This window comes from Acinonyx jubatus, chromosome X (assembly GCF_027475565.1).
Source record: "Acinonyx jubatus isolate Ajub_Pintada_27869175 chromosome X, VMU_Ajub_asm_v1.0, whole genome shotgun sequence".
Classification (NCBI taxonomy): Eukaryota; Metazoa; Chordata; class Mammalia; order Carnivora; family Felidae; genus Acinonyx; species Acinonyx jubatus.
Genome location: NC_069389.1, coordinates 12,163,712 through 12,176,047, shown reverse-complemented (window position 1 = coordinate 12,176,047; position 12,336 = coordinate 12,163,712). Strand labels below are relative to the sequence as shown.

General features: G+C 36.9%; 1 protein-coding gene across 7 annotated transcripts in view; it reads left to right on the top strand.

Annotated features, from left to right (window-relative positions):
* AP1S2 (adaptor related protein complex 1 subunit sigma 2) overlaps positions 1 to 9,679 on the top strand; it is a 28,002-nt gene extending 18,323 nt beyond the window's left edge. For 2 of the 7 annotated variants that reach the window (XR_008290024.1, XM_027054698.2), the window contains 2 exons: positions 7,807 to 7,864; positions 8,388 to 9,679. Coding sequence is in view for 5 of the 7 variants with exons in the window: in XM_027054698.2 (XP_026910499.1) it covers positions 7,807 to 7,864; positions 8,388 to 8,395 (66 nt within the window). In the remaining 2 variants the exon portion in view is untranslated. The other 5 variants (XR_003418533.2, XM_027054701.2, XM_053202110.1 and 2 more) reach the window with 4 other exon arrangements.
* Positions 9,680 to 12,336: the final 2,657 nt, after the last annotated feature.

Below are 12,336 nucleotides of genomic sequence, written 5' to 3'. Positions count from 1 at the left end.
CATTGTGTTATTCCATTAGGTAAAATCAGGTAGAATTTGCTAAAAAGAAAGTTCCAGCATGTAAAGTGAGGCATTTGTATGCTCTTGGCCATTTTAGACCCTAACTATCTGGAACAACCATATTGCTCTTGCCAATCGTTGCTAACTTAATGTCAGAAAACTTTCTGACTTTACTAGTGCCTCACAATTGCTGATGGAATACGACTGACATTATGAGCTGTGTCATAAAAGGTACCTTATAAGGGCTTTTAGTTCTTCTCTTTCTATTCATTGCTAAACATAGATCTTCGTGAATTTGGATCTTCTCTGGCCGTTTGGTCTTTAAGCACAAAGAATAGGGTTCCAGAGTTGAGAGTAGGAATTCTGCCACAGAATACAGTGAGGGGCAGTAAAAAGGACCATTATATTCTAATGTTTTTTTTGAGAGAGAGAGAGAGAGAGAGAGAGAGAGAGAGACAGAGTGTGAGCAGGGGAGGGGCAGAAAGAGAGGGAGACACAGAATCTGAAACAGGCTCCAGACTCTGAGCTGTCAGCACAGAGCCCAACACGGGGCTCGAACTCACGGACCGCGAGGTCATGACCTGAGCCGAAGTCGGTCACTTAACCTACTGAGCCACCCAGGCGCCCCTGGACCTTTGTATTCTAGAACATGAAGGACAGAGGATACTACTTTTAGTACAAGGAATAAGTGAAACCCCTCTACAAGAAAAACGAATAAAGCAGTAACTTCAAGTTATAGTTACTTGTATTTTTCATTAAATGTAAGCTATTTTCTCTTTGTGTACTAGAAAATCGGGATCCAATACCAGTAGTTAACTTAAGCACTCATCTCAACAAGACTTAAGTCTTCAGATAAGTGCTAGCTTACCAGGTTTCATTACAGTTTCCCAGATTGTTAGGAGTTATCGGCCTAGTTTGGTGACTTTCTGGGAATTTTGAAGGTGATGGAGTTTGTCTTAGCAATGTAGGCAGTTTTAAGAACAGGTGTAACTTAACTCCTCTCTCTGCTGTGTTTGTTAACCTCCACTTCCCGCTACCTCTGGTTCTTTTTGTAGGGGGTTGAGAAGAAAGTTACTCTTAGTATGGAGGAAAGCTGAACATACATGCACGTACACTAAGGAGAAGGAGCAAATGCAGACAGCGATAGACTAAAGGGGAAAGTATATTGGCAGGGTGAATGGGAATGGAATCAAAAGCATTGGTCTTAGGCAAGACACATCTTCCTCCTGTTAGGAGGAAATAACTGAGTAAAGCTGTAGTTTGTTTTTTCCTCATCAGCTGGATGAGCGAAATTGAGAAAGTTGTCATTTTCTTTGAGAAACTCGTCTAGAGAAGAGCTGCTAGGGACGGAGGAGAAAGAGGAGACATAGATAACCTGAGGGAAATGTTGAGGGTTTGGAATAGACTTAACTGGGGAGTAAATGAGTGAGGAGTAAAAGGATTGCCCAGGACTGTAGGCCCATTTCAGGTTGAAAATAATGTCTAATCTCTAATCAGAGAACAGGTCTCCAGAGAATTGGTACTAAGGGCAATTTGCGGTATTTGTGTAATAAAACAACTGTATTAAAAAAATGTTTGTTTTCATTCTGGCCTCTATTCCCCTGTATTTGAAATCGCTGATGTTTTAGTGTATTAAGAAACTCACCTTGCCTGGGTAGTGGAAAAAGATAGTAGTTCTGGTTCTGCACAGGACCCCTTGTGCATTATGACACGCTTGACTCTCACCCTCCCCAATTCTTAAGTAAATAATTATTCCATGACTCATTAGATGTACTGATAGTGTGAGGGCCCAGAATACTAGAGTTATATTTAATCCGCTGTCATATTTTCTTTGGATATTAGAGAAAAAAATCATTTGGCTAATGTGGGCATATCTATCATTCAGCTTAAAATTAACCTTAAATGTTAAGTGGTCACTAAGGCATTTATAGCACAGCTTTTTCAGACTGTCTCAACTGAGAAATTATTGAAACATGTTACGGTAACTTAAAAGTGGTAAAAGGATACATTATTTGTGTGCATTTTAGGGTTTCTGAAAGAATATTTTTCCCTGTGAAGAATATTCTTCACACTTGATGGATGCTAATTTCTTGTTTAAGTATACTTAATATGGATCATTGGCTGTAAGGAATAGTTTGGTGTAGCATCTCCCCTTTCCTTTACGAAGTGTAGTAAAAGGTCTGTCAGACATGCCAGGCAGTCATGTTTGAGAGCTGTTTGTTTTCTTCCATAGTAAGTCTCTTCTGGGGAGGACTGCTGGTGTGCTCAGCCCTACTTGGGACACTACCTTTCTCTTTTCCTTCAATGGGCATAAGCTCTCCATGGTTGGTTTTTGCACAGTGTGTATAGAATTAAGAGAAAACAAAAAGATTTAAAGCTATAATATAAAGGTTCAAAGAACTGCTATTTAGGTGAAAGGTTGACAGACTTAAACTTTTCTTGTTCTCTCTCCAGAAAACAGAGAATATGTATCACAGCAAGAGTTTCATTGGGTGTAAGAGAGCGTACTAGAATACGTGCTGGAGTTCTGACACGCATCAAAATGTAGTAGGACCTATGAATTCAGTGTGGTTTTTGTCAAGTTTGTTATTTATATTTTAGTATTACCTGATAAGTCCGATTCCATTAAATCTTAAGGGATAGTCCCAATACTTCCTTTAACTGCTATTTTCATAGGGAATTTTACTCTGCTAGTCATTCATCGTTGGGACTTAGAATTTTATTTTTCTTTTTTACACAGACTATTGAAATAGGTTCAGAGGTTCTTTGACAAAAAAGTATTAGTAAATACTGTGAAGCGCTAATGTCACTGATAACAGAAATAGAATTCCCCTATGCAAATGAGAGCTTCCATAAGAACATGAAGCATTTGGGGTTTATTACATTATTTTAACTTGCTGGTTCATTCCACTGTATTGAGTGAGGAAGAAGGCACAACTGTCTCTTGAAAGTGTTTAAGAATTATCTGAGGATTAAAATTTAACTGGTGCTTCTCAGATACTTTTATATTTAATGGTTCTCATATGAGAGATCTGTCACATATTTGAACAGTTTACATGACTTTGTAGCCTAACATTTCAAAATGCTGAATTTAATATTAAAATGAGGATATTTTAGAAGCACTCAAATGAGCAATTTTAAACTTTGAATCACAAGCCTTTTGGCAGGGGTAAAATCCCTTTGAGAGTCTAAAGAGCCCTGGGCCCTCTTCTCAGGAAAATCTGCACAGAATTTTGCCTCTAGTTTTAAGGGGTTTGTGGAGTCCCTAGAAATCCATCTCTGGACACTCTAGGCTCAGTTTAAAACCTCACCTCAGGTTACCTCGTTGACATGAGAAACTTCTATTTACATAAATTTGTAGGCGTAGACAGTTGACATCTTTTTGGAGATTTCTTTACAATCTATCTTGAGGATTATTTAAAAAGTAATATCCTCAGTCTTAAAGGCATTGTCTTTGGAGTTTTTGTTGTTGTTTTTTGTTTTCTTTTTGTTCTGTTTTTTTAAAGCTAAGTGAACCATTAAAAACCTCCATTGCTACTTAAAATACCAAATGGGTGACTGCTTTTCCACTACTTCTTGGGAAAGATTTTCCTTTAGGATCTGTAAAAGAGTTTATGGTCACCTTAGGATGTAACGATTTTCATTAACGGATTAAATTCCTTTACTTTGTGTAATAAAATCCTGACATACTTGAAGACTGGCGGGAGGTAGTGTTCTAATTGAACTTTCAGTTAACTCAGTACTGACCAGATGACTTTACACTGAAAATCTTTTCAGCCTGTTAGTAAATACAGTGCTTTTGGATTTTGTAGGACATAGATCATTTTGATTATCATTATATGAGGTTTTTAAAAGAGGAATCTGAACTCCTTTAGCACTGTTTATAAGCTAAATATTCAGCCACAGACCAAAGAACAAAAACAAAAATTTAAGTTTCCATTTTCTTTACTGTGCAGTAAACATTCTAGAAATCTGATTGTGTCTCTCAGTTTGTATACTGTATAAGAATATATGCATTTCTTTTGTAGCCACGTCATGAATATTTTAATGTCCCTGTGTACTAAATGACTACTCATCGTGTATGCAGAATTGCACAGAGGAAATAGAGAGCTGATATACTTATGAAAGAAAATGCCCTCAGCTTGGTGACTGATTATCTTGTATAATCATTTCAGAATCAATACCTTCACCATTGTAATTTTTTTTCCTGTCGTCATTTCTCTGATTTTCATTCTATATATGATCTTGATATAGTTTATTCCTGCTCTCAACTGGTTTAATTTCTTCTTGAAATATGGCCTATGAATGTTTTGAGTAGTATTTCACCTTAAACACATACATGATTCATCTTGTAAGAGGAAACGTTAGCAATCGTTAAAGTTTTTACCAAAGAGCATATAGCAGAAGTGCTACAGCAGAATAAACAGTGTCGTAACATACATTGTGACTTGGTCTTCAGATGTTGGGGGAGAAAAGAAATTCTATTTAGTGTGACTGTATTACAGCTCTCTGTGAGCTAATGTATTCTAACGTATCACATAAAAGTATATTTGGAAATAATTCAAGAAAGTAAAATCTGTACTATTACATAATATTTAAGGGTGAAACATTCACAGTTCTTAAGTTTGTAATGCCATGTATATTGGATCACATTTGTGCCACACAATATTGAACAGTCCCTTTAAGAATGATCAGAAAACTGTGTTAGAAGTCTCTTCTACAGTATCTGTTGTTTAATAGGAAATAACCTTTTCAAAATGTTAATACTGAGTTTGTTTATATAGTTAAAATCCTAATACAGTTTAAATACTAGTATTTTACTAGTGATGGTTTTATAATAGATTAAGTCTTCATTTAAATACTTAATGATTTGTTAACTATAGTTTTATATTCTAAATATTAAGACTTAATATTGATTATGGTGTATAGTTTTAAAACGTGCAACTTATTATAAAAGGAAAAGTATCCAATAATTCATTGCTTATATGTAGAGAGTTTAAAGCCTGATTAAGTAAGCTATCATTAAACCAATTCAAAAGATGCTCAAACAGGTTTACCACTGAAAGACGACCTATGAGAGTGTCTATTAGGCAGGTATGCAGACCAGTTCTTTCCATTCTCGCTGTACTGCATGACATTTGAAGCACCTGGATGGGCTATCAAATGAGAAACTTAGCATTATACCTTGAAAGCATTGGGAGACACTGGTCTTTCATTTCCATTTTTGTCCTCTGCCCCTCCCCCAACCCTGCAATATGTTATTCATCTGGTTTTAATGCTGAATATGCATTGTCTCATGCCTGTTTGCTTTGGATGCTGTGTGCTGAGCTGTAACAAGATGTTGCTTCTTTTGTTATTTGTATACAGCTGCTTGCTTTAAATTAGTAGATTCTGAAATCGCTTTTCTTGCACGTCTAAAATAAAAGTATTGCATGTACTTTGTCTCATGTGAATGACTTTTTTCTTCTCCATCCCTTTTGACAAATATATTTTACACTTTAGTTTTTCCAGGTAATTTTATTAAACATATTTAAAAAACATAAAAATGGTTAAGCTGGCAAATTCTGTTCAATGTACAGTTCAGGACTGTTAAGTATATTCACGTTGTGCAGCTGATGTCCAGAAATTTTTCATCCTGTCATACTGAAACTGTAGCCATTAAACAACTCCCCATCCCTCCCCTCAGCCCTTGGTAACCACCATTCTACTTTGTTTCTATGAATTTGATTACTTTAGAGAATAGTTTTTCTAGGTAATTCTGAGCTACAATTTCAGTGTGAACATGGCAAAATTACATTTTATATTATGAACACAATTTGTAAAAAAAAAAAAAAAAAACTAATGTACAAATAGTACAAGTCTCAAGGAATCAAATATGTAACTGATTGCTTTTAAGTAGGCCTTTTGGAAAGGACATATATTTTAAATAATGCATATGGGACACGTAACATGGTTCTCTTCAGGAAATGCCATATAGGATTACAGGCAGTAAGGACATAGGGGAAGTCTGACCAGCTCCGGGGAACAGAATGGGAGTCATTCTTACATGGATAAGTGAAGAATGTTACCTGCATGGAATTCAATGTAGGCATCTTTTAATAAATGCATTAAAGGCTGTATGGTGTTTTTAAAGACAATTTAACATTACAGTTGACCTTTGAACAATGAGTGGGTTAGGAGCGCCAACCCTCCCAGGCAATTGAAAATTCACATACACCTTTTGACTCCCCCAAAAACTTAACAGCCAACTGTGGACTGGAAGCCTTACCGACAACCTGAACATTCAGTTAACACCTCGTTTGTATATGTATTATATACCATATTCTTACAGTAAAGTAAGCTAGAGAAAAAATGTTAAGAAAATCCTAAGGAAAATAGAGTTACCATATGGTAACATGTAAATGGACTGGTTACAGTTCAAGGCCTAAATGGAAACGATTGTTTTTAAATTGTTTCCTTTATTTAAGATATATGTGATTCAGATGTCAGTACAGTATATGTAATGTCTGAGGCTAAACATGAGAAGGGAAAGAGACTGGCTTACATGATTCTTGGGACTGTTGTATCTTTCCATTAGACTTTCTTTAAACTGTATCGTGAAAACTCTGAGACCTGCAAATAAAAGAGAACCTTTGTGTGCACATCACTCAGCTTCAGCAACCACCAGCTCAGTACTCTTAGTACTATGCTTGTTTCGTCATCCATTTCCCCCCACCCCCATTTTTGCCTCAGTATTTTAGAGCAAGCCCCTAGACCTCTTATTTCATCTTTAATCCTTCGATATGTATCACCAGGAGAAAGAAGTACCACAGTCCTCCCCCCGCCCCCAAAATTGACAGTAATTCCTAATACTTGTTCCTGGTTCAATTTCTCCTAATTGTTGAAAATGCATTTCTATACTTGGTTAGAACCAGATTTCCAACAAGGCTCACGTTGTATCTGGTTGATGTCTTTTAAGTCTTTTCATCTTTAACAACTCGTCTGCTTTTTTTCCTTGCCATTTTTTTAAAACTGAGTCACCTATGTTGTAGAATGTCCTCCAGCGGGTTGTAATCTTGTGGCGCTGTTTAACTTGTTTGCTTATCCACCATATATATTTTGATGTGTAGCCTGGTTAAGCTGAGGTTTCATTGGGGGGAGGGGTGGCGAGGGCAAGAATACTTCAGAATTTTTTTCTTTAACCAAAGCTGATTTTTTACCCATTTTTCATTAGTAAACACACCTACTAAAAGGTTACCATAAAAACTTTATATGCAGAGTTGATTTATAGTACTTTATTTAGTACTAAATGCTAAATACCTTCAGTTAGGTCTCAGTTGTGTAATGTTATCGGTTGACATTTTTCTGAGCACTTTCTAGAAGTTGGGCACTAAGCCTTCTCTCCCTCAAATCTCTATATGAAGGTAAGTACTATCCAAATACGGAAACAGACTAGCGTTTAATTTACTTAAGATTATTCCATGTACTGCTTTACATGCAATTAAATCTAACGTATGGATTTGTGGTTTAATATTGTTCTTTTCCTTGTTTTGTGCTGTACCATAATTAGGATGCAAAAGTAAGTTAATTTGTTATTGGATACTAAAAATTACGTTTTCTCCATTAAATTCTAGTATGCCTTTTAGTTACAGAATTATTACAAGTAACCCCTGAATCTGACCTGGTCCTATTTTGTGATATGCAAAATCAGCCACTTTGGAATATTAAGTAATTTTTTTCTAGATATGCCTGCTTTGTCTTGTCTTCCTTTGACATTTAAAAATGAATATTGATTGTTACATAGGACAAAAATGCCTTTGTCCCCAGGTATTCTTTCTGTGTTGCCTCACCAAAGCCATTGGTTGCCTTGGAGAGGTCTGGGAAGGTGAGTTTCTGAAGCCATGCTGCTGGGGACAGTTAAGTTAAAAACTGAGTAAAAACTCAGAGTAAGACATTTCTGTGAATACACATGACCAAAAAAAAAAAAAAAAAAAGGGCCATGGGAAACAACATTATGTGAAGATTCAGAAGAACTCGGGGTTTTCCCTGCTTTTTATTTAGGGGAGGTTTTGAATTTTAACACAAAGATAACTTACTTTTCCTGTAGCTAATTCAGTAGCAATGATTTCCTAAATTGCCAGCGGGCTTGACTGCTTTTTGTGTTACAGCGATGGTACCCAGCACATTGGTAGGTAATTAGTGGGTATTTAATGCATGCTGAAAATACCCTTCTGTGGTCTTTTGGGGTCCACAACCCTGAATAACCGCCTGCTCTCAGTTTTAGACTGTGCCCAAACCAATGAACTGCTTGCATTGTTCTCTGAAACTTGCACATCCCTCCGTGTCAATTTCACACTCTCAAGCTTCCCCGGATCTGCTTACCAGAGTCTCACATTTTCCCTCCACAGGAAGCTGAAACCCCACGTAGTGTTCTTGAAGAAATTGGACTGACATAACTCACCTCCCTTGTTGATGACTTCTTGTGACATTTCACACACTGTAGATGGTCACTGCCTTCATGTCCATGTTAGCTAATGGTATAAGATGACGTCTTGTCAGTATTACTGTTTTGCTAAGCTGCTTCATTCAGGCCTACACACAAAAAAAATTTTTTTAAAGGGAACTTTGGTTAATCAAGTGATAACTTAAGGGACTTAAACATGAGTTAGAATGATGCAGAAAAAGAAAGGTACCTTTTCTGGATATTTTAGTTTTTAAATCTGTTTCTCTCAATCTGATTATGTATCTATGAGAATGACACAATTAGGCAATCTACATTCATTAATTACGGTCTTTGGCAAAGGAAACTGTTAAAAATTATAATATGAAACCTGGTTATATGAAACCAAAGACTAGTGTGGGACATTTCAGTATATCTGAGGATAAAGGGAATTGATACATATCAAATGAATTAAAATTTAACTGTTTATGTTGAAACTTTAAAACAGAGAACCAAATTTATACCAAAGACCCTCATTGGAAACTACATACTTAAAGGGAATACACAAATGACTAAATTGAAATGGTGTGTTTTACACTAAAAGATCTTTCACTGGCATTCCAGACCTGGGACGAGGAACAGAGAGCGGCTAATAGTGAGCACGTTATTTTTAAGGCCAAGGAACATTCAACTCCTGAGACAGATTTTTTTGTGGTCATAACCATGTAGTGACTTAGATGGTTTTTGATGCCCCCAAATAAAAAAGGAAACATTGACGTAACCTGGAATTCTTCATAACAGCATCTTACAGAAAACATGTTTCTTCTCTTCACAGAGTGTTGCTTAAGTCATTGTTTAAAGCACGAATATTCCTTCCGGGGTTCTTGTTAGAGCCAAATTTATTTAGCTTCCCTCCACTTACAAGTGCTGCAAACGTTAGGGCAGCTTCATTCCCTTCCATGGCACTGCCTAGTTATCAGAAATCTTCTAAAAGCAGACACCACCTTTCATATAAAAGTGATAGTCGAATGAGGTAAAATGGCATTAGTGGGCCCTATATTTTTTAAAGCTGTACAATTGTTTCAATGTCACTTTTATACATACTTCTGTGTATGTAAACATGTCTTCATGGTTTACACTTTCATTTGTATCTGCTGGGCTGGATTAAGCTTTGTTGTGATTGTGACCAATACATATTCGGGCCATGTTAGCACTGTCTTATCACATCACCAATTGGTTGTAATAAATGTTCAACGTATACCATTGTAGTGTGTTTTTATCTTTCTCTTTGCAAAGGTTTATCAACTATGGGGAGCTGCTTAAAGAATTTTACATTTTTTCAGTCAAATGTCAAAAATTCATCTCCGTTTCAATGTGGTTGCTAAAAGCACACAAGATAAACGGTTGAAGATGTAAGGAGTCTTCATGTACTTCAAGCTCATTAAAAAATAATGTGGATTCCATGCTGAGAGCCTATCCACACATTTATTTTCAATCAATAAATGCCGCTTTTAAAACCTTGATGCAGTTGACTTTTCTACTCTTTCTGAATGAGCAACTCTTGATTACTCCAGGTAATCGAAGGTACTGCACATCAGCCGGATCCCCATTCCCCCAAGGCCCGGAGAGGCTAGCACACTTGCCAAAATGAACTGATGTTTGCAAACTACTGCCTAATATAAGCAGCAACTCAAAACTTTGGTTATCATGATAGTTAAGGGACCCCCTCCTAAGTGCAGATGGGAAATGTTACATACTAAAGCAAGGATGGTAAAGAACAAAGGATCAACTACCATCAAGTTTCTAGTCTGCTAAAAAGATACTTGCAGACTTAGTCTCCAATACTCAGTTGGTTTATTCACTGGAAACAGGCCTGATGGGCTTCTGCTGGCAACGTAGAGCTGGAATTTTTAAATCATAAATAGAAATCACGTTATAAATTTAAAAAACAGTAATACATTTAAGTTCAAGATGCACACTCGAATGAACCAGTCAAGTGGTTTAAAAACTGCCCTTTCCCTCTCTCCACACAATGCCCATGAATGCCCAAGGGAAAAGACCCCATCATCTCATAATTACCTTGAGCACAAGCTGGTGTTTATCCCCTTTTGTCCTCCATGATCTGTGAAGGCCATTCAGCTCGGAATACCACCTTTAATTGTGTATATCTTGACTATATTTAGGAAAGTACTGAAGAACACTGGATTTAGGGATAGTTATTCTGCATTAGTGAGTCCAGTAGATAATGACAGTTTTCAATCGTTTTTAGGGTAAAGCAAGCATTTAAAGTTGAACAAATCAATTTGTAAGGTAAAATGATTTCTGGACCATACTTTAAAAAAATTTTTTTATAATGTTTATTTGTGAGAAACAGAGTTACGAGTGGGGGAGGGGCAGAGAAAGAGGGAGACAATCCAAAGCAGGTTCCAGGCTCTGAGCTATCAGCACAGAGCCCAACACGGGGCTCAAACCCACGAACTGTGACATCATGACCTGAGCCGAAGTCGGACATTCAACTGACTGAGCCACCCAGGCACACCTGGACCATACTTCTATAGACTACATACTGAGGAACTCATTTTTTCTTTTTTTTTTTTTAAGAACTCATTTTCAACAGATAACCACTCAGAAATCCCAATCTTGAAATTTCTCTTCCTCTGTTGGCTTCAGTATTTTGTGCATCCTTATTTCCAAATCTCAAGTTGCCATATGCCACATACTCTGAAATTCAGTATCTCCAGTATGTCAATGGAAAGGTTACTAAGGACATTAAAAACATATCAAGTATGAGAGCATCTTTTCTTCTTTGTGATCTGAAATCCAAGAATGGTATTTTTTGGCCTTAAGCCTTTTTTTTTTCTGTAAACAGGTCTCTGACCATTGTTTTTTAAATGAGAATTCCTTTAACAGTAGGCAGTAGCAAGGATCCTAATTTTCCTGAAAATGACAAAAATAAGATTTACCTCTCTATAAAGAGCTCCCCAACACACTATAAGAAAGATGAACCCCCCCCAATGTTAAACCTCCACCTGAGAAGGCGCTGTGAATAAGGGACAGGATGGAGAGGAAAAACTGACTTTACCTTTCAAGTACTTTATTTAGTTCTTTAATGTTTATTTTTGAGAGAGAGAGACAGAGTACAAGCGGGGGTGGGCCAGAGGGAGAGGGAGACACAGAATCCGAAGCAGGCTCCAGGCTCCGAGCTGTCAGCACAGAGCCCGGTGCAGGGCTCGAACTCACAAGCCGCGAGGATCATGACCTGAGCCGAAGTCGACGCTTAACCAACTGAGCCACCCAGGCGCCCCTCCCCACTTTAAGTACTTTAAAGCAAAGTGAGTTTTAAAGTCAAAAAGCTGCTCAGCTATTGCACGTAGAGAAATCCAATAGATTATTAATAAAGGGCAAACAACCAGATTTAACAGCGATTAAATACAGAAAAAGTGTCTGGCTTAACCAATACATAGAGAAACAAAGAGTTAACCATAAAATTTACCAAATTGGCAGAGATTAAAATTTTACCAAATTGGCAAAGATTAAAATAACTTGGTGTTGTGGGAATAGAAAAATTCATTATTGAAAGAGTAAAATTTTTGCAGCCTTTCCAGAGGGCAATTTGTAAATGCTTCAGTAGTCCTATCTCTTGGTGTAATGTAATTTATCCTAAGGAAACCATCAGAAACGTGTGAAAGTATTTAAGGAGATCCACAGCAGGATTGTTTATGGCACTGGATTCTTTTAATCGTGCAAAATTAGGGAGAACTTTAAAATCCAACAATTAGGGATATGGTTGAATAAAACTGATAGACCCGCACCATGCAGTGAGAAAAGTAAGAGGGTTGACAAAATATGAGGTTTTGCATAGGAAGAAAAGCATATTCAACTGCAGCCACATATGGTCTCTGTGTAAAAAATATTTG